At 42.5% G+C, this 22,361-nt stretch overlaps 2 protein-coding genes across 5 annotated transcripts in view; both read right to left on the reverse strand.

The window, feature by feature from the left end:
- Positions 1 to 27: 27 nt before the first annotated feature.
- SBF2 (SET binding factor 2) overlaps positions 28 to 22,361 on the reverse strand; it is a 461,885-nt gene continuing 439,551 nt past the window's right edge. For all 4 annotated transcript variants that reach the window (XM_061201443.1, XM_061201441.1, XM_061201446.1 and 1 more), the window contains 8 exons: positions 15,685 to 15,811; positions 10,296 to 10,423; positions 8,900 to 9,133; positions 7,707 to 7,811; positions 6,102 to 6,295; positions 5,315 to 5,402; positions 2,794 to 2,925; positions 28 to 1,781 (listed from right to left, as the gene is read on the reverse strand). In XM_061201443.1, coding sequence (XP_061057426.1) covers positions 1,683 to 1,781; positions 2,794 to 2,925; positions 5,315 to 5,402; positions 6,102 to 6,295; positions 7,707 to 7,811; positions 8,900 to 9,133; positions 10,296 to 10,423; positions 15,685 to 15,811 — 1,107 coding nt within the window. In that variant the 3' untranslated portion in view covers positions 28 to 1,682. The remainder of the gene's footprint in view (positions 1,782 to 2,793; positions 2,926 to 5,314; positions 5,403 to 6,101; positions 6,296 to 7,706; positions 7,812 to 8,899; positions 9,134 to 10,295; positions 10,424 to 15,684; positions 15,812 to 22,361) is intronic.
- LOC133098608 (nucleolin-like) lies at positions 11,290 to 13,783 on the reverse strand. The gene has a single exon (XM_061201440.1). The coding sequence runs from the start codon at positions 13,766 to 13,768 to the stop codon at positions 11,603 to 11,605; it is 2,166 nt and encodes a 721-aa protein (XP_061057423.1). The 5' UTR covers positions 13,769 to 13,783; the 3' UTR covers positions 11,290 to 11,602.

Raw genomic sequence — 22,361 nt, forward strand, 5'->3', positions numbered from 1 at the left:
TCAGTAAATGAGGGATGCTTTTCCTTAAGAAATAAATTTAATTCAAGGTGGTTAGTGAATGCAAGGCATGTAGCGCCTTCATGAAAGTTACAAGAATCCAGTTACAAAAGAAGCACTGTGTAAAGTCTCAAATAGCTGAGGGTACAACGGGCTCCATATTTTACAGAGTACAAAAAATTATTTCATGTACAAAGAAAAATACAAATAATGTGCAAAAACCATTTTCACAGGTGGCAATTTATAAAATGAAAATGATAGAAAAATCCTTCATTCTTATCATCCCCCAATTTCTTATATATTAACACAATTCTATTTTCTAGTGTGTAGGTAATTTTAAATTTGAAAATCTGATTTATTTTTAATCTACAAAGCGGCTTTTTAAAAAGGGAACCATTTCACTACTGAAATTTTATGAATGAATCAGTTAATTTTATATTAAATTATAAGCAGACTATCTGAAAAACAAGGATATAAGAACTCATATATACATATTTTTGAAATATTAGTTTGGTATTTAACATATTAACATTTCAAAACAAATGTAATGATCTAGCTACCTACGACTCCAGCCAACCGCAGCGGCCGTTGCAGAAAAGCTGTTTCTGTGTGCCTTGAGAAACAGCAATCCTGGTGTCTTAAGCTGAACAAACACAGGCTATCAAAAGTAAAGAAAACCTAAAGACCAAACAAGTCCCTACTGTTCATGTGCAGAGGTGCCGTTTGGGTATCCAGTCATGCCACAGTGCGACCTCGGTTTACACAGCCATTGTCATAGGGGTCGTGTGGTCATAAACAGCTGGCTTCTGTCTCTCAAACATCTTCACTTTATTAGTTCAGTGCAAGTGTCTGTGTTGTGAGTTAGTGCATTCAGCGTTCTGCATGTTATTCTGTGTAAGAAGCTGTCGGGGAGCAGAAGAATACGTGGGAACACAAAGTCCTGCATCCTCAGGGCACCTCTGGCCTAGAAAATTCAGTGTTTTGGAAGCAGTATTTTCCTGCATTGGTCTGGTGATTACTGCATCATTCTCTGGACAATCTTTTTCCATCAGGATAATCTTGTGTGCCCCCCTTTGCCTGCCACTGAGCACTGATGGTCTTGCTGTGAACCCCAATGGTCAAGCAGGTATCATGGAAGCACCTGTGACAGCACCAGAGAACTGAGCATCTCTAAGGTCAGGCAGTAAGAATAGGAGCCTTTGATGGAAAACCTGTTCTATGCAGAATGGAAGATAGTCTTTTAGAATTAAGATAGGATTTTGATTTTTGCTTGTCAGAAAGCTCTCCAAGGATATTAGGACCTTGGAGAACAAAAAGGATCTATCTTTCATGAAGAAGGACCCAGGTAGGTGATAGCCACTTTGCCTAGGGGATGGGTGACAGTCGGCTCAGGAAGCATTCTTCTGATCCCTAACCATGAAGACCCTGTTAGAACAACCTAGTGCAAGATACAGGGAGGGCCTAGGGCTCTTGACCAGACCTGTGTAACACATCCATTCAGGCTAAGCAGACTTAGCAACTGCTAAAAGAGGGGAATGGGTAAGTCTGGGTAGGAGAACCTTAGGCCCTAGGATGACTCATCAGAACCAGCAGGAAGCTGTCAGCTCCTCAAGGACTCACACACTTTTTTCCTATCTGGCAGCACAAGCCCCTCCTCCCTCTTCTGTTTGGGTTGACCATGGGCATCAGGCGTCAGAGATACAGCTCTGGATCCTGTCCATCCACTGCTGGGCACTCTGTCCATCCTGGGCACAGAAGTTATACACACGTTTGCTGGTCTTGAGCTATAAAATCAAATGAAGAGAACCAGAGATGAAGGGCAGGGCTAGTCTATGGCTTTGGGCAAGTGTGCAAATAAATCCCTGTGACCTTCCCTTTCCGTTCTGCCCCAGAACCTCTGTTATTTTCTCTGCCCCCCACTATCATACTGTCATTGCCTTTAGAGTCATTATACTTTCCTGGCCCCCAAAGTCAAGGGGGATGTCAACAGAAGGGCCTGGCAGAGAAGAGAGACACACTAGGAAAGCCTGACTTTGCATCTTCCCGGGGCCTTCCTTGACTGAGGAAGAGGGTCAGGAATGGCTGGAGTCTCTGGCCCCGCCCACGCACTGCACCAGTGCAGCACAGGCGCCAGGAAGGCCGAGCTTCATCCACACCATGATGGGGTTGGCTTTCATGTCCCCTTTCCATCCCCTTCTCTAAGTCTTCAGTTGGGGCCACACTGGCAGCCCAGAGTCAGGGAAATGGCTTCATAGACTGAGCAGGGCCCTAGAGTATGACCTGTGTTCCATATGAAGTCCTGCTTGGCTCTGGGGATTAGATAAGTCCCCTATCATGTGGCCCATAAAATGCCCCAAGGCCCACCTAAGGACTGCTGAAGATGTTAGGGCAGACAGACATCATGTGTGACTAAGGATGTTTTTTTGTGGATGATCAAGCATGAAGATCAATGGATACAAAGGGAAGTAATATCTGTTCTCGACAGTAGGTGGTGAGTGAATAACAGTATTTAACAAGGAGTTCATCTGCTTCCACGTGTAGTTGGATACCTTTTAAAGGAGTCATTTGTGCAAAGCGCTGTGCAGCCTTTCTGAGACATGTGGACAGCAGGGAGAGGTCAGGTTTGGGGATGAAGAGTGCTGGGTTCAAGTTCTGTAGCAATTCCCACAGCCGGGGTGGGTCTGTGACCCATGTGCAGTTAGCACCAATTGCTCTGAGGCCCCATGATTCTTGGAGGTGGATGGATTGTAAGGGATCATGTGCAAACAGAGCCAGGAAAAGACAAGATCGACTTACATCAAAGAAAGCCTTGTCACTCGTGTGCTTTGGGGCTCCCATGCTGGGGCCAGCAGGGATGACCATTTCTACCTCAGCCAGATCAATGTGGCCTTTACAGCTTGTGTCCTCGCCCGAGTCATAGTATCGCAGCTGGAACCAAAAAGATACATGGGGTATAAGAGACACAGAAAGGGAAAACAGCATGGCTTTTCAAAATGTATTTGAATACTTTCCCACATCTTGCTAAACTATGCCTGGAAGAATAGACAAGAAATTAAAAACGCTGGTTGCTTCTAGGGAGAGGAATTAGACAGCTGGGAGACAGGCGGAAAAAGACATATTTTTTGAAATTTGAACAAATAAATGTATTACACATAGAAAAAGTCAACAACTGTAAAAAAAATATATATATGTAACATATAAAAAAGGGTTAATGTTTAGAATATATACCGAATTCCTAGAATTGAGAAGAAAAAGATAAACAACCTAATAGAAAAATGGTCAAAGGATTTCAACAGGCAAGTCACAGAAGAAATGTGAGTGACCTATAAACATCTGAGAAGATGAACAACCTAACTGATCAAAGAAAAGTAAATGAAATCAATGAGATTTCACTTTTCACTTAGATTAAGAAATATTAAAATGGCTGACAATATTCAGGTTGAAGGGAAGGCACTAGGTATTCTCAAACACTGTTAGTGGGGATATAATTAGTCAGAAGCCTTTTAGAGGACAATTTGGCAATATGAACTAAAATTTAAAATGTTTATACCTATTGATACACCTTTCCCACCTCTAGAAATTTATCCTACAGAAACACTCCCACAAGCATGCAAAGACACACCTATAAAGAGGTTTCCTTCAGCACTGCCTTTATTAGCTAACAATTGAAAAGATACCTGTCAATAGGGTATTGGTTAATTAAATGATGGTACATCAATAATATGGAATTCTATACAACATTTCAAAAATGATAAGATCTATTATGAACTGGTAGGAAAGTATGTTCAAGCTATCTTATATTTAAAAAGCAAGTTTCCAAATAGCATGTAGATATAAAATGACTTTTGAAAAACAATAAATACCTCAACATTTGATTGAGTGGTTACTGTGTGTAAGGACTGGACATCGCTCTAACTAAATTAGTCTGGACTTCACTCTCTATAATCTACATGGCAGCAATGTGTTTGGCGCCTCCGTCTCTGTGGTTCTGGCCTCAGACTTTTCTCTGCCTCTCCCTTCAGGCATAGTATGAGTAGGACTAAACAGAAAAACCATATACCTTTCGTGTTAAAGAAATCTAAAAGACTGGCAAGAATGCAGATATAATTTGATGTAATTGTAAATTATAGAAAAATTATGACATTCTCCTGTTATATTTAGTGATTTAATGGAACTTTTCTACACAGTGTAGGCTCTATGGTTTCAGAGACAATGTTGTTTAAAGTCCAGCCCCCTAAAAAGGGCTTCCATTGCATATCTGTAAAAACTTCTCTATATTCTTCCACAAAGATTCTGTGTAACCTTTATGAAACTCCTTGAGCAGAGGGAAAGGGGGTCCCCGTGCAAAGTGTCCATCTGTCAGGAGCCATCTAGATGCAGGTCCAGCGAGAGCACTGTACTGGCCTAACAGTCCGTGTCTTTCTGAACAGACTCCATGTTGGACATGAATGCATTGAGAAGCTGCTCAAGGCTGACTGGTCAGGTCCAAGGTAGAGTGAGGTCTGTGGTCAGAACGTGGGAGGCCACGCGACTCTCACTAGTGAAGGGTGCAGAAGGGCTAGGTTCCACCGCAACCAAGGTCACTGGAGCAAAGATTCTGACACTCAGGATTGTGCGGGGTGCTACAGCCACAGCAAAGAACCTAGCAGTGGGGAAAAGGCTTCCCAGTATGGTCTGGGAGGTCCGGTCTAGTACTTGCCCACTGTGGATTTCAGGCTTGGGTGGGCACATCCCCTTCTGCCTATTTCAGGGCTCCCTCCATCCTCTGTTGCTGTCACCTTTGAGGGATAATGATGCCTTCTTTAGGACCAAGTACAGTGATGGGCACAGAGAAAGTGTTCAATAAATGTTTGTTGAATAAATGAACACCCTCGATTTTGAATGGATGCGTTATGCTGCAAAGATGAAGGTAATCTGTATTCTGGGGAGTATTCACAGGCACGGGTTCTGTATGTGCATGTGGTATGCAACAAGCTGAAAACCTCAGGTCCTCTCTTGGCCTGGGCTTTAAGAGCAGGCAGCAGGAGAGAACATGAGCATTAAAAGGCAGAGTTCTATTGCTCCTAATGCTCTGGGCTCAGCAGTCACTGCCTCTGCCTGCACACACCTGCACTCTCTCAGCAGGCTGCTGCGCTCAGTCTCAGGGCTTCTGCTCCTCACTGGGTCCATGGAGGAGCCTCAGGCAGCATATGAGAGGCCTTAGGAAAGCATTCTGTACATGAAGGCTGTGCCTTTCTGCTGAGAGTCACACAACAGCCGGGGACTGAGCCTAGCCTAGGGAGAAGTGATTTCTATAGGCTGTGATGGTATTTATTACCTGATGTTTCGTTACATCCAAAACGAACCAGCGGGGCTTCCAACCTTTCAGCAAAGCCCCTCTTTTGTAGAGTGTTCCCTCAAAGGACCTAGAAGTAATGATGACATAGCAGTTAATTTGATTTTTCATTTAAAAAGTGCTGTAAAGGGGATATCTGTTGTTTTTGTTGGTCAAGCCCCTATTTCCCCCAGATGATCCAAAAAAGATCAATCAGAGCTCCCCCTAGAATTTTTCTATTAGACCTTTGGGGAAAGGCTGCCTCTTTCTGCTGGAATTACCAAACTTGTGAGGTTTGGAGCTCTCAGTAGCCATTTTTTATACCATGTTGGGGTAGATGCAGCCCATAGGAGAAAGCAGAGCTGGCAAACAACAGAAGCCTGAAGATGCTGTGTGAGAAACTGGCACATCCTTGGCCTTCCCAATTTATGTGAGTAAATTCCTTTCTGCTTGAGCTAGCGTGCGCTGGATGTCTGAAGTTTGCCCCTGAAAAAGTGCTCACTGACACATATTCCCTCAAGAGATCCGGCAGACATGAGACAACAGCAATCAGGACCCGCCACAAATAACTACAACCTCTTGGCATTATTTTAGTTGTAATTTTGACTTTTCCTCTTCCAAGAACCATCTAACGCATTTAAAACAGAAACAAAGGATTAAAGCCGATCCATTTTAAGTTTACAGAAGGCGGCACGGCACAGGCCTAGCTTATTAAAGGGCCTGAGGTGTGGCCGAGGGCAGGGTGGGGAGAGCCTTTTCAGTACACCCAGCAGGGTTCAGCAACGTCAACCTGTTTTCGTCATTCTTGGACGTGTACTGGCTGTACAGCGTGGCTGCTCTCCGGTCCACTCCGTTGGATGGGGAGATGCTGGCGCTCTGTTCCTCCCCGATGCTGCTGTCCGGGAGATGCAGCAGAGACCTCTTCTGATAGGAAGGGAGGTTGGTAGACGCAATTCCTGGGGAGCCCAAAGGGTGTCTCTGGGGCTGAAAAAGACAGAACAGGAGCTAGGAAAGCTTTCCAAAGACTTTAAGCAACTGATCCGATAATTTCACTTCTAAAAATTTACCTCAAGGAGAAAACTGGACCATATATATGTATGTGTAAAATATATATAAAAAGATGTTTATCCTGGAGTTTTTTAGGAAACTAGCAGAAAACTAGAAACCACTTAAATGTCTATCATTATGCAACTGCTTAAAAAAAAAAAGGTATTTCCATACAATGGACTTCTAGACAGCCATTAAAAATGATGCTGATTTACATACAGTGACAAACTGAAGGCCATGTATGCCACATGTTAAGTAAAAAAAAAATGCAGGTTTTTAAAACTGCATGTATAGTAAATCCCTTTTATATGTGTGTTTAGAATTATAAAACAAGTTTGATGGCATAGTGGTTTATTTCTAGGTTATAAATTTTGGGTGATTTCTGTCTATTTCATAACTTTCTGTGTATTGTCTTATTTAAAGGAATACACATATCTCACTTTCATAATCAGAAAAAAAATTAAGAAACTATTTTATTCTTCTGAGAAAAAAAGCAGTAAGACATCACCTACCTGTGGCCTGTCTGATAACAGCTCCTGAGTTGCCATCTGAAGGCAAGAGAAGGCACCCCAAGGACCCCTTCTTACCACATTGGAGGCTTTCTTCTACACTCCCTTCTCCTTGACTCCTCTGTGACATCTGACCCTGCCGACCTCTCCTTTCCTGAAGTGCTCTTCAGAACACTCATCTGTCCTAACTTCCCTTCTGTTGCACTTGGAGTCAATCTGATGTGGCTTTGACTGGTGGCCGCCCCACATATCAGCTGTGTGATCTGAGCCTGTCCCAGCGTGCCTGAGCTGAGACACCACTCCCTCACAGTGGGTTAACAGAATGCAAAGTGTGGATGGTGCTCAGCACAGCCCTTCCACATACTACAGGTGAAGGGGCTGTGAGAAGCAGAAAACAGAGTATTTGGTTTTAAAATATCTTTACAATAAATGTTTCTTAATTCAGAAACAAAAAGGGGGTGTGAACAACAGAAAGCAGCATATTTTGCTCATTTAAAACATTTCATTTTCTCTGATTATTTCTCTGGCACAAACAAGGTCTTGGCATTCCCCTCCTCCCTCATGTGGTAGATCAGCTGAAACCACAGAGGCGCTGAGATAGAAAAGAACCCAGTAATTTCCCCTGGATACGGGGCCCTGGAACATAAGTATTATGTCACTGTGGTAAAGCGAGACACTCAGGAAGTACCCAGTCATCTGGAGCTTTCTGCCCTGGACCCTCAGGGCATGACCCTCCCTTTGGCCATACACCTCCTGAATTACCTGTGGCAGAGGCCCCACCTGACCTAGTGCCCTCCAGAAGCTCAGAAGTAGCTCTTCAAAGGGCTTTGCCAACTCACACGGTCTGCTCTGGGCTCTTCTTTAAGGTCCACAGTTACCCGTTCCCATAGCTGCTGCCACTTCTCAGGTGTTTGGTTCAATTTATGCTCCAGTCTTTCAATTTCCTGCAAAGTAATTAAAAGGAGTTTTCTGACAGATAAGTATTTCATAGAAATCAGGATGTTCCCCAGAGCCACACCCCCTCTGTACTAGATGAACAGCATGGCCAGAGGGCAGTGAAAAACCATGGTAAGCATGGGGCCTCAGAAGTTTCCCAAGTGAGGAATAGAGGTGGGAGCTCTAGCCGGTGTGATGCATTGTGGCAAAGATGATTTATTAGGATCTGTAACCGGGCCTTTTTGTACAGATGGCTTAAATAGAGAGATGAAATAAATATCCCGAACACCTTCACCCTTGGCCAGCCCATAGGACATCTGATGGCCACAGCAAAAGGTCAAGCACTGGGCCGGTGTCCAAACTGTCATAGCTGAGGTATATGAGAAGTCTGTCCTTGACAGAGGAACCCCTCAACTCTGATGATTCAAACCAGATGTAGAAAGAACGAACCAAGAAATGCCCAAGGACTGGAGCTTCCTTCAGACAGGGAAGCTGGAGAGCAGAGCGGCAGCCTCTGTGACAGTGCTTTCACTGAAGCATGCTCCCTCCTGGTCAGGAAACTGGACGGAGAAGGCTCTTCAGGAACTGCTTGGCCCACATCTGGGCTCAAACCCTTTCCTCAGGGCTGCTGTTCTCATCAGGGTAGCTACTGCCAGGATGGCTTCACTCCAGAATATTCCTTGTAGAAGATGGTTGGCAGTGCTCCCATCAGGCCATCAGCTACCCACACTTCTGACCAGAGGAAGTAAGGCACCCACAAAAGCCATAACCCAGGCCTGACTCAGGCTGCTTGGCCAGCTAAAACAGCTGCGAAGCTGCAAATTGCTCCATTTGCTCGAATGCTTCCTTCTAACGCTGAAAAGCTCACTTTTACTGAGACTCTTTGCCAGTACTTGAGCCTGGTTCCCCACTGATCCATGGGAGCAAATCTGGTGTCCTCATACTCCTGCAGTGCTAGCTATAATGCTAACCCAAAGTAAGGAGAGCTATGTCCAGGAGCTGGTGAACCAGTCTTAACTAAGCTCAGTTCCTGAGGCCTCATGTGCCTCCAGGTCCCCTGGTGCCCTAGGAGTGTGTCTACACACGGCTGACTTACACTGACAAGGCTGGTGAGAGCATCGGGCTGAGCACAGCTGACATCATCATAGCATGGCCACACTGTTCTCCTCTGGCTCTGGGGCCCAGCTCCTCTGGCCAGTTCAGAGTCTTCGGAGGGGAACTGCTTAGGGGTCGGCATTGTCCAGTCATATGAAGGCCCTGTGGAAAGGGTCTCCTCTACATAGTAATCCCACTTCTTGAGGCTGGAAACGTTTACATTGGGCTTCAGGGCCTGTATAAAGAAAATTCTGAAATATAGTTTCATCTTGACCCCAAAGTGCCCCAAGCTTACTGGCAGGCCAGCCCCTAACATTGCAGGGTCCAGGGAAAAAGTATGAGTAGAGGTTCATATACCATATATCTATATATTTAAACATTATACATCAATATAACTATTAGATAAAATATGTTCTATGCTCCTACCTTGACAAATATAACTTCCTAATGACCTAGAAGGCCAGGCTCCAATTGAGAATTCTTGGACTTCTGGGAATTCTACACCAGGAAGTCGTGGCACTGGGGAAGCTGGTCCCAGCTCCCAATTCTTGGCCTAAAGCCCTGCTCCTCTTGACCCAGCTCTGTCCTATATTCTGAGGGTCTCTTATGAACATGTGTATATACCCCAGGGAGCATGTCTGCTCCCTGTCCAAAGAGCTACTCCTTAGCTGCCCTTTTGGCTTAGGGATACATTCACTGGCTTGGGGAACAGGCTTGGGGAAGTGGTCTGGTGAGTAACTTGAATTTGGGCGAGGAATCTTGAAGTGCCAGAGCATGGTCTAGATGAAGGAGAGGCATCTAAGCGTGTACCCTTGGTTTCTCATACACCTCACCTCATGAGAAGGGTGCATCTGGAGAAAGGCCAGGGTGAGGTCCTATTACATGGGGCCCAGGGCCAGGCCTTCTTGCCCCTGAGTAAGGTGGTCTACTCCACTGCAGAGCCTATTTCATGCAGACATGCATGGCAGAGGATGGCTGTCCCTGAGAGGTCATCCTTCTTGGGCTGGGCTCCAAACATCCCTGCTTCTCATAGGGGTTCTTCCATGGCTTTGGTACAAATGGACTTAGGGAAATCTTTTCTGCTTACACGACCTGCTAAGGTTTCAAGTTTTGTTTGTTCTTTCTTCCCAGGGAAAGTTGACTTGCTCTGACTTTCTTGAAGTTATCCTTTCTATGTTTGGGGGGCCAGCTCCTAATTTTTGTGGTCAAGAATTTGGTATCAGTCTCCATTCCATCATAACCTAAACCCATAGTGTATCAACTTTTAAATAGCTTCTGGTATGAAACCTAGTCAAATGTTTATAAAACACTTAAACAGCTTATATATGCTCAAAAAGTAAGGAGAACTTTAACACAAAATATTCCAAAAACGAAACATAAATGCTTTCTTTCTGTACCTCTATTTCCACTGGTGAATATAAATAATTAAAGAAAATGGGACTCCTCTTGTGCATTCTATCGATACACTCCCAAATACAAATTCCTCTTTTGGCATGCTTGTCTCCTTTATCATCAAATAAAGTTCCTGTAAATCCCCCCCCAAAAAAGAAAAATCAGCAAAACAAAAGTCAAGTAAATCAACAGTTTGCCTAAAAATATGATGCATGTAGCAGATGAAAAATGGAATATTTCACACGGCTCTAGAAACAGCAGCACACGTGCAGAAGCCTTAGAAAATGACCGCAAAGCTAAAGATAGGAATGGACTTCATAGTTATATGGAAACAAATCCAAATGGAAAGAAAACCTGGGATTAAGTTTTCCCAAGCATTTAGCAGGACAGCATGACTCCCTTCCAATCGACATCCCGCATCTATATCTAGATTCATAGAGGTCCATGCCAGGAGACATTCTACACATTTTTCAAGAGAAAATGGAAGGAAAATGATTTGATGAAACTCAGTTAAAAACATAATTTTATGTTTCTTTTTTAAGTTGTTGGCTGTTTATTATGAAGCTATTTAAAGTGTTTTCTTTGGTAGTTTATATATACCACAAATCATGGTCATGGAGACTTTGGATGTCAGAAGGATGTGGTCCGTATCCTTGGATGAGTTAAAAACAAAAGCTGAATTTAGGGGGGGCACTTCCGGTACTATATTTGTACCTTTCCAACAGTCAATCTGTTACTCACATGAGCCCACTTTATTTTTAATAGAGAGGAAGATGTGTTAGGGTGAGGCAGGAGGTATTTCTTTAAAAGGCCAGGAAGGGTGCCTCTCGTAGTAGTGTTGTCTTGCTTTGTTTTTTTTTTTTTTTTTTTTTTTTTTTTTTCTGGCACCAGAGTTTAGGACTTTTAATTTGTCCCAAAGTTGCTAAAGCAAAAATCATGATAAAACATTCTGCTTTCCTTTATAACCCACCAATGCAAAAAAAAAACAAAAACAAAAACAAAAAACCAAAACCAAAAAACTCCGTAGGAAAAAAATGGTTTTGTACATGGGAGGAAACAATATAAATTCAAAACTTACAGATAAGGGTTAGCTCTATCACTCATCTCTTTAAAAAGTTTTTACGAATATCCAGTCAACACCAACAGGGTTATCTCCTTTGAAATGTTATCTATACGGATTTCCAAGTAGACCACAGGGCTGTATACTGTCTTGGAATGTCCTCAGAAGGCTCCGTCATTGAGCAGGTAACAGAGTAAAAACCTCAGAGTCCTTTCTTTCAAATGGAAGAGGGAAAGACAGGGATAGAAGAAACTATTCAAATTTCGTCTTCTTTCCTTGTGGCTTGTGGTCTCCTCCTCCTCCTCTGCCTCCTCGGAAGCCGCCTCGCCCTCCAAAGCCTCCCCGGCCTCTGCCACCAAATCCACCTCGGCCACCTCTGCCACCACCTCTGCCACCGAAGCCACCTCTGCCTCCTCCTCGGCCACCGAAGCCACCTTCACCCTTAGGCTTGGCCCAGTCCAAAGTAACTTTGTTTCCATCAATTTCACCATCTTCCATGGCCTCCTTGGCAGCTTTGGCCTCTTCCTCACTGTTGAAGTCTACAAAACCAAACCCCTTGGAGGATCCAGTCTCCCGGTCAGTGACTATCCTTGCACGAATAGAGCCATCAAACGACTCCTTTAATGTCTCTTCTGTAGTATCCTCAGACAGACCTTTGACAAACAGAGTTTTGGATGGCTGGCTTCTTGCATTAGGTGATCCCCTGGGTCCTTGCAACTCCAGCCTGATGGCTCTGCCCTCAATTTCCCTTTTATTACATGAATTTAAAGCTTCTTTAGCATCTTCAAATGACGCAAATTCTATAAATGCATACCCTTTAGATTTGCCATTCTGGTTCTGGGGCACTTTGATAAACGTTGCCTTCTCAAATACTTCCTGAAGAGTTTCTTCCGTTGCACTATAGGAGAGGTTGCTTAAAACCAGGGTTTTTGATTCACCACTCCAAGTGCTATTCTTTCCACCTCTATAGTCTTGACTTTGACCTTTCTCTCCGGTATAGTACAGGGAAATGGATCGCCCATCTATCTCTGTTCCCTGCTTTTCTTCCAAGGTTTTCTCTGCATCAGCTTCTGTCTTAAATTCAATATAAGCAATCCCTTTACTCTTTCCATCCTTGCTGACTAATCTGATCTCCACAGCATCTTCAAACACTTCTTTTAATTCTTCCTGAGTAACTTTATAAGGAAGATTTTTAGCCAAAAGTGTTCTCGCATCTCGATCTTTCTTACTGTCTTTTCCCTTTGGTTTTTCTAGTTTAATTTCATTGCCAAAGACTTTTAAACCAGTGAGTTCCAAGGCTTTTTCCAGGTCTTCAGCAGATTCAAAATCCACATAGCCAAACTTCCTAGACACACCAATTCTGACATCAACAACTGCAAGATCATTTTTAGCAAAAAGGTCACTGATACCCGTTTTCAATTCAGGAGCAGATTTACTGAAGTTCAGGTTTCCAACAAAAAGATTGAAAGATGTAGTTGGTTCTGTGGCTTCCACTTTCTGTTTCTTGGCTTCAGGAGCTGCTTTTTGTTTGGTCATTTCCTTCTTTCGTTTTCCAGGTGCTTCTTTGACAAGTTCTTCCTCCTCCTCGTCATCCTCTTCCTCCTCCTCCTCGTCATCCTCTTCCTCCTCCTCGTCTTCATCCTCCTCCTCCTCATCCTCATCGTCATCCTCTTCATCTTCAGCAGTGCTCTTTGCCTTCACAGGAGCAGCTTTTGCTGGAGCTTTCTTTCCTTTGGCTGGTGCAGTCTCCGTAGCTTCTTCTTCAGAGTCATCCTCGTCATCCTCATCCTCCTCGTCGTCGTCTTCATCGTCATCTTCGTCCTCGTCATCCTCATCATCTGAGGCAGGAGCAGCAGTTGCTTTCATCACCGCTGGCTCGAATTCATCCTCCTCCTCCTCTTCATCATCCTCATCCTCCTCTTCACTGTCGTCTTCATCTTCCTCATCACTGTCTTCCTTCTTGGCATTCTTGCCGTTCTTTGCTCCCTTGGCTGGAGCGGCTGCTCCCTTCTTACCAGGGGTTGCTACCAATGCTTTGCCTGGTGTGGCTCCCTTTTTGCCAGGTGTTGCTACTGCTTTGGCAGGTGTAACCGTCTTCTTGGCTGGCGTAGCGGCTGTCTTTTTGCCAGGGGTGACAACTGCTTTCTTTGCCGGTGTGGCAACTGCAACCTTTTTTGTTGGGGAAACCATCATCTTCTTTGCTGGAGTTGTGGTAGCCTTTTTGCCTTTTTTCTCTTCTCCACTGCTATCATCCTCTTCATCTTCTGACATTTCCTCATCTTCACTATCTTCTTCTACCTCCTTTGGGGGAGGAGCCATTTTCTTGGGGTCACCTTGATTTTTACCGGCCTTAGGATAAAAACGCAACTTCAAGAAAACGGTCTCTCTCTTCTTGCTGCCTCCTTTAAGCACACCCATTTTAAAAACTATACATCCAGCCAGAATCGAACCTTGCATCGCGGCACAATTTTTCAATAGAGCCTACAATCGGACCACTGTAACAGCTAACAATCCATGGCCCTTCACCCGGGGAAAACCACCTTAAAAAAGCCTTTGGGGTAAGTTGTGGCACCGAATCCCACCACCCTCGTCTGAATTTGAATTAGGGCAGTCTTAAAAAAAAAAAAAAAAATCCACGTCTTAACCTTTAGTCTTCCATTAAGTTTTCCTTTCCCAGGTTATCAACCCCACCCCTTTCATCCCCGGCAGGGCCACGTGGGGGTAAGTCGCAGGCCACCATGTGCGCGCAGCCCGGCGCAAAAAGCACGCGGCAGGGCCTCCTTCCGGAGCCCACCTGCCGTCCGCCCGCCCGCCCGCCCGGAGCTGAGACCCCGTCTGCCGCCGCTCTCCGGCCCAGGGTCTGGGGCCCTCAGCAGGCACCAGGACCCACGCGGCGCGGCCCACGTGGCGGGCCTGTCTTGCTTTGAATGAAAAGATTCAGTCAAAAGTCAACAAGCATTTTATTTATCATGAAAGAAGGTCTCATGCCCAAGGCTGCACAAAATCCTATAATATGAGGGGCCCCCAAGACTAATTAATGTTTCTTCTCTACCTTTCAACCGTAGAGTGCAGAAGAGTAGCTCTCAACCCTGGCCACTCATTAAAAAAAAAAAAGGGCTTAAAAAAATCCCAGTGCCTAGGTCTCACCTCAGACCCATTAAATCAGAATCTCTGAGGATGGGCCCCAGACATCAGTCATTTAAAAAAGTTCTCCAAGTGACTCTAATGTCCACTGTAACCAGCTCTACTTAATGTCTTCCCAACACACGGGTGCTTAAAAAATTAAGGTTTCTGATTATGATGTGTGGAATGACAATTTTATGAGTCAACAAAGGTCTGGAAGTACAAACAGGAAAGGAAATGGTCTCACCAGTGCTGTCTCCTTTACCAAAAGTATGAAATATCACACTAGATAATTTTAATAGCATGCACTGAAAAGCAGTATTTCTTTGCTTTCATATTTTAAACTGAGAACATTAGTAAATATTTTCAGCCATTAAGAGTCTTCTTTATGAATATTCAGGTATATATAATATACTGAAAATAAACAGTATATATAATATACTGATTTTCTTTATTTACTTGTCTTCTTAACAAAAATACTCATGTGTATCCCCCTTTCCCCCTCCCTATAAAAACAGCAAAAGTAAGAATGTAAAAGTCCCCTTAGGGAAACGTTTTCACAGGGGCTGACTGGCTTTTGAGAATCTACTCTTTACAACTATTACTGCTATTAAAAATGTTAATAACAGTGGTGATGTCTAAAATTTACTGAGTTCTTACTTTGTGCTAGCAACTGTGCTAAGAAATTTACAAATATTTCCTAATGTGATCATCCTGGCCCAAAGGGGTGGGTGATATTATTATCCTCATTTTAAAGATGAGGAAACTCAGAGAGGTACCTAACCTGTCCAAAGTACTTGGCTGGTAACTGGCAGTGTTGAAATTTAACTATTCTGTTTGCTCCAGAGCCCATGGCCGTAACTGCTATACAAACTGCTTCCAGGGGCAGGCAGCTTACCTACCAGAGTGTACCAGGGTTGGAAAAACTATGAGTCAAGTGTTTCTCCACAAACAGTGATACTGCTTGGAGATAATAAAATAGTAATAAGCAGATTTAACTTTTCAAAGGTGCTACATGATGACCACTTGCAGCCCCTAAGAGCTAACACAGCATGTAATCTCACCCATTCATGTCCATTCTACTTTCGTAGTTTGTAGAGTAAAACCTTAAAGTGGCCTTGCCACACTTGGGGGTGGTTATTTTATTAGTGTCTTTAATTAAAAACATAAAACTAACAAGAAAGTTGGAACAAGGGCATGCAAACACGTACCGTGCTCTAATCTTTCATAGTCTGAATCCAGGAGAAATGTTTTAAAGCGATTAGACACATAGTGGAAAGCCAAGAACTTTAAGTAATAGGGATTGAATTCAAACTCAGTTGGATACTGGTTGTGAACCTGAAACACACAAGGCAAAGAAAAGAATAAGAATCAAATGGAACAAAAAGTGGATGCCATGCCACTGAGTGCTGATCTGAAATATGCAGGAGACCATTTGGTCACTCAGTCAACTGAATCCCTACCATGAGTGGAAGTTGGAAAGGAACCAGCCTTTTGCCAGACACCATGCTAGGGGTTTTTTATAAACATAATCTCATATAATCTCCATAACAACACTGCAAGATAGGCATTATTTTTTCCGGCTTTATTGAGATATAACTGACCTATAACATTGTGTAAGTTTAAGGTGTACAATGTTATGATTTAATACACATATCTATCGTGAAATGATTATCACAAGAGGGTTAGTTAACACCTCCATAACCTCATACAATTACTTTTTTTTTTTTGGTGGTGGTGAGAACATTTAAGATCTACTCTCTTAGCAACTTTCAAGTATAGAATGCAGTATTGTTAACTATAGTCGCCATGGTGTACATTGGATCTCCAGAACTTATTCCTCTTATACCTGGAAGACGAACATCTCTCCATCCCCCCGCCCCCAGCCCCTGGTAACCACCATTCTACTCTGTTTCTATGAGTAAGGCTTTTTTAGATTCTACCTATAAGTGAGATCATACAGTATTTATCTTTCTCTGACTTATTTCACTTAGCATAATGCCCTCAGATTCCATCCGCATTGTTGCAAATGGCAGGATTTCCTTTTTTCTCATGACTGAATGAATTTCTCATGTTTATATATATATAACATTTTCTTTATCCATTCATCTATAGATGGACACTTACATTATTTCCACTTCTTGGCTATCGTGAATAATGCTGCAATGAATGTGGAAGTACAGATATCTCTTTGAAATAATGATTTCATTCCCTCTGATATATCCAGAAGTGGGACTGCTGGGTCATACGGTAGTTCTATTTTTAACTTTTTGAGGGACCTCCATATTGTTTTCCATAGTGGCTACACCAATTTACATTCCCAACAAGGGTTCCCTTTTCTCCACATCCTCACCAACACTTGTTACCTCTTGTCTTTTTGATAACAGCTATTCTAACAGGTGTGAAGTGATGTCTCATTGTGGTTTCGATTTGTATTTTCCTGATGATTAGTGAGTGATGAACACTTTTTCATGTACCTTTGGCCATTTGTATGTCTTTGGAAAAATGTCTATTCAGATCCTCTGAAGATGACAATTATTACCCTCCCCTCCCCCGCTTTACAAATGAGGAAGCTGAAGATGAGCAAGATTAAATAATTTACCCAAGGTCATTCACAGCAACTAGTGAGCCCAAATTTGAACCCTGGCTTGTTAGGCTCCTCGGTCTGTGCCTCATTCACTACTTTATACTGTGCTAGATACTTGATATACAAATTATCATAAGTTGTGGTTCTTGTTTCTAGGCATTTGTGGTGTAATAGTGTGTAATACAATAAGAAAAATTATACTTACAGAAGTTTGGCAGTGACAGGAATGAGAAGAGAAGGTGGTGGTTTGGGGGGACAGCAAGAGACGTTTTCCTGACTAAAGAAATGTGTGACTGTCTGAGGGCAATGTAGAAGGCGCCAATAGAGAGAGAATAAACTGTGGAGAACGAGCTGATAACTAAGAGAGTAAGGCCCTGGGAAAGCAAGAATGAATGAGGCTAAGGGTCCAGAAACAGGGAACAGCCTTAAAAATGAGGAGGGACAGAAGAGTAGATAAAAAGAAAGCTATGTTCAAGTGCCAAGGGAAGGGGGAGGAGCTTATGCCTTTTAACCTTAATTTTCCATCAGTAACTTAGTGAGGTCACTGGGAGAGGAAGAAGGATGAGGGAATGACATGGGAGGGTGGGAGCAAGGCAGAGTCCGGAACAGTCACTGAGCTATAGCGTGCTTTAGGCAACCTGTACGCAGACTCAATGGAGCCATCTCATGTTGGCAGAAGATAGGCTGATGACCTTGTGACGCTCCCCAGTCCACCCAGCAATCTCACCTTTGGATTGCTCACTCTCTCATGACCAATTAGAGAATTTTGCTTGGTTGAGATAAGTTCCAATCATAATTGTATTTACTTAAAAGCTGTTTCAAATGAATACTGCAGGCAGGCTGTCTAAAAGCCAGCTTTCCTCTCCATGTTTTAATTTGGCAATGTAGACCAACACTTGGTCAGCCAAACAGAGCAGACGTGTGTGCAATATGTTGATTACCCAACAGATCAGTGGGAATTTAAAGTCATGATCTGGATATCAGTGATTTTATCAATGTTTATCATCTGATTAGAAACCTAGTTTTCTGTGATGATTAAAGGTTTTTTTTCCTATAACATTTTTTCTGGCTTTTACATTGAACTAAAATTTTAGATCATAAGTAATACAACATAAAATGGATGTTAAGAAGATGTATTAAAACAGAGTTTGGGGGCTCTCCTGGTGGCGCAGTGGTTGAGAATCTGCCTGCCAATGCGGGGGACACGGGTTCGAGCCCTGGTCTGGGAGGATCCCACATGCCGCGGAGCAACTAGGCCCGTGAGCCACAATTACTGAGCCTGCGTGTCTGGAGCCTGTGCTCCGCAACAAGAGAGGCTGCGATAGTGAGAGGCCCGCGCACCGTGATGAAGAGTGGCCCCCGCTTGCCGCAACTAGAGAAAGCCCTCGCACAGAAACGAAGACCCAACACAGCCATAAATAAATAAATAAAAATTAAAAACAAAAACAAAAACAAAAAACAGAGTTTGACTCTTAAGCAATGGGTGTGTATACTGTGGACCTGCTTTCTTGACCTGAGCCACTGCCCTTCCAGTTGGTTCTGGTCTCCCCAGGACAGGAACGCTTTCCATGAGACAACTGGGACGTGGCTCTGAATAGCGAGGTTGTGCACCATATTCCAGGTTTTAGAACTTAAACTCTTTAGCCTGGGTTCCTGGTTCAGAATCAGTAGCACCACCTCAAGGGGCTGGTGCGCACATGATGGAGGGGGGTGACCTGGATTGTGGGTGGTGGGACAGGTCCAAGAGGATAGAACTTGGCTCTCTACCAATCTGAGAATCTCAGGGAGGAGAATCTGCAATGTGCTTGGGCAGGGTGAGCTCCAAGAACAACTTTGCCCCAACAGCCCTTGGAATAAACCTCGGTAATCACAGGCCAGACCCTTGGCTCACTGTGTCCAGGGGAAGAAGAGTTCAGGGCTATTTCCACTGACCCAGTCCATGACAGTTCTAAAACTCTTTTAAAAACTTATTAAACAAAGCTCCAGAATAACAAAACATTTCTCTCAATGACTGTTCTCCATAAAAACCACTTGCCTCACACATAACTGTATCTTTCCTTGATTATTCTGATATTTAATATGCTTAGGAATATAATTTTAATGACCCACTTCTGAGGTAAAGTAGAATGGAAATGATAATGAATATGACCTTAAGTTGAACTTACAGGCATTTCAGGGAGATCAGATGCTAGGACTGGAAGCAAAACTCCTCTACAAGTGGAAAAATGCTTTCATAGCCCACTGTACTGAGTGACTGGCCTCGCCACAAACCCTGCACTCCACAATTACGTTAGAAAGGCTAGACACTTCTCCAAGGCCGCTGGCACTAGCCTTGCTTGAATTGGAATTGGTGCTTAGAAAACATCAAGGTGTGAGAGCTTGGGGGCAGCAGTGTGTCTGCATCTGTGTGCCACAATGGCACCTGCAGTTGCTAACTGCTTGGGGAAAAAAAAAACCAGTCTGTCCCCATACTGGAGTTAGTTATCAGGTCTGTTAGAAGTGGAAGAGAAGATGCTGAACAATTTGTTTTTCTTTTTTTTTTTTTACTGTGTAGCAACAGTTTAAGCAACAAGCATATGAAAATTTCTTCAATGAAAAAAAAAAAAATCAAATTGACCTGAATCAAATGCTGAGTTGATTAATGCCTAGATAACCACATTTGGAATCCGACATTAAGAAATACAAGGGATTTTCTGAAATGTTTTTTTTACTATAATGAGAAACAAAGACCTGATTGTATTCACAAGACAAAATCTGGTGCTTTCTCCACCATTTAGTCCTACATCCCAGGGACTCAATTTGTCCAGTTAATTGGCTTTTTTTCCTCCTTGTCAATGGGACACCTGGCCTCTTCTGCTGTATCCCGCCACAGTGGTCTCCACTAGGCACAATCCACGTGCTTCCTTCTCCTGTTAAGTATTGTTTTAATAGATGAAATGGGATCAGGCCAAAGAGACTGCCTCTAAGAACTTGTTACAGGGAATGCATGAGAGTTTAGAGGTTTGTTAGATGCAGGATTTTTTTTTTTAAACAACTTTAATGAGGTATAATTGACATACAATAAGCTGCATATATTTAAAGTGTACAATTTGATACCTTCTGACATCTCCACACATCTGTGAAATCATCACCACAATCGACATAGTGAACATATCATCCACAACTCCCAAAAGTTTCCTTGTGCTCCTTTTGCATCTTCCTGCACCCTCCTCTGCAAGCAATGACTGATTTGCTTTTTGTCATTACAGATTAATTTGCATTTACTAGAACTTTATATAAATGGAATCATAAGTATGTACTCTTTTTTTGCGTGCCTTCTTTCACTAAGCGTAATTATTTGAGATGCATCCATGTTGTTGGGTTAGCAGTACTAAATTCCTTTCTACAGCTAAGTAGTATTCTACTGCATGGATATACCACAATTTGTTTATTCATTCACCTGTGGATGGACATTGAGTTGCTTCTAGATTTTTGGTTATTACATATAATGTTGTGAACAGTTATGTATGAGTCTTTTTATGGGCATAAGGACTTCATTTCTCTTGCGTAACTGCCTAGGAATGGAATGCTGAATCATCTGGTAGGTAGGTATGTTTAAGTTTTTAAGAACTGTTTTCTCAAACAATGGTATAATTTTATATTCCCACCAGCAGTGTTAGAAAGTTCCAGTTCTTCCACATCCTTGCTAACACTTGGGGTGGTCAGTTTTAAAATTTTAATCATTAAAATAGGTATTTAGTAATATCTTATTTTGATTTTTTTTTAAAAAATATAACCCCTCCTAAAAAGAGCTAAGGGTCTGGCTTTTTTTTTTTTTTAATTTATGGCTGTGCTGGGTCTTCGTTTCTGTGCGAGGGCTTTCTCTAGTTACGGCAAGCGGGGGCCACTCTCCATCGCGGTGCGCGGGCCTCTCACTATCGCGGCCTCTCTTGTTGCGGAGCACAGGCTCCAGACGCGCAGGCTCAGTAATTGTGGCTCACGGGCCTAGTTGCTCCGCGGCATGTGGGATCCTCCCAGACTAGGGCTCGAACCCGTGTCCCCCGCATTGGCAGGCAGACTCTCAACCCCTGCGCCACCAGGGAAGCCCTCTTATTTTGATTTTAAGTTGCATTTCCTAATGATAAATGATGTCAAGTATCTTCATGTGCTAATTTTTCACCTATATATCTTTGATGAAGTCAGTATAAATGTTTTGCCATTAAAAAAAAATAGGTTGGTTGTTTCTTATATATTGTTTTGAGAATTCTTTATATATTCTGGATACGAGTCCTCCCGCACACATGATTTGCAAATGTTTTCTCCCACTCTGTGATTTGTCTTTTCATTTTCTTAACAGTGATTTTTGAAGAACAAAAGGTTTTAATTTTGACGAAGTCTAATTTATCAATTTTTTTTTTATGGATGATGCTTTTGGTGTTGAATCTAAGATATCCTTGCCTAATAACCCAAGATCACAAGGACTTCTTCCTATGTTTTCTTCTAGAAGTTTTATAGTAGATCTTACATTTAAGATCTATGATCCCTTTTGAATTAATTTTTATATTGATGCAAGGTATGGGTCAAAGTTAATTTTTTTTTGCATCTGGAAATCCAACTGTCTGGTACCATTTGTAGAAAAGACTAGTCTTTCTCTACCTATTGCTTTAAATTTTTTAAATTAAAAATTTTTTATTGAAATATAGCTGATTTTCAATGTTGTATTAGTTTCTGGTGTACGGCAAAGTGGTTCAGTTTTATATATATATATATATATATATATTTATTATGGTTTATTACAGGACATTGAATACAGTTCCCTGTGCTATATATACAGTAGGACCTTGTTTTTTATCTATTTTAAATGTAGTAGTTTGTATCTGCTAATCCCAAACTCTTAATTTATCCCTCCCCACCCCGTTTGCCCTTTGGTAACCATAAATTTGTTTTCTAGGTCTGTGAGTCCATTTCTGCTTTGTAAATAAGTTATTTGTATCATTTTAGATTCCACAAATAAGTAACATCATATTTCTACCTATTACTTTTGTATCTTTGTCAAAAATCAGTTGTCCATATATCATATATGTATGGAACTATTTCTGGACTCTCTATTCTATTCCATTGATCTATTTGTCTATCTTTGTACCAATTATCACACTGTCTTGATTACTATACCTTTATAATAAAATCAGATAGTGCTAGTCCTCCACTTTTGTTGTTTTTCAAAGTTGTTTTGGCTATTCTAGATCCTTAGCATTTCCATATGGATTTTAGAATAAGTTTGCCAATTTCTACAAAATAGCCTCCTAGGAGTTTTATTGTGAT

Source organism: Eubalaena glacialis, chromosome 10 (assembly GCF_028564815.1).
Source record: "Eubalaena glacialis isolate mEubGla1 chromosome 10, mEubGla1.1.hap2.+ XY, whole genome shotgun sequence".
NCBI lineage: Eukaryota > Metazoa > Chordata > Mammalia > Artiodactyla > Balaenidae > Eubalaena > Eubalaena glacialis.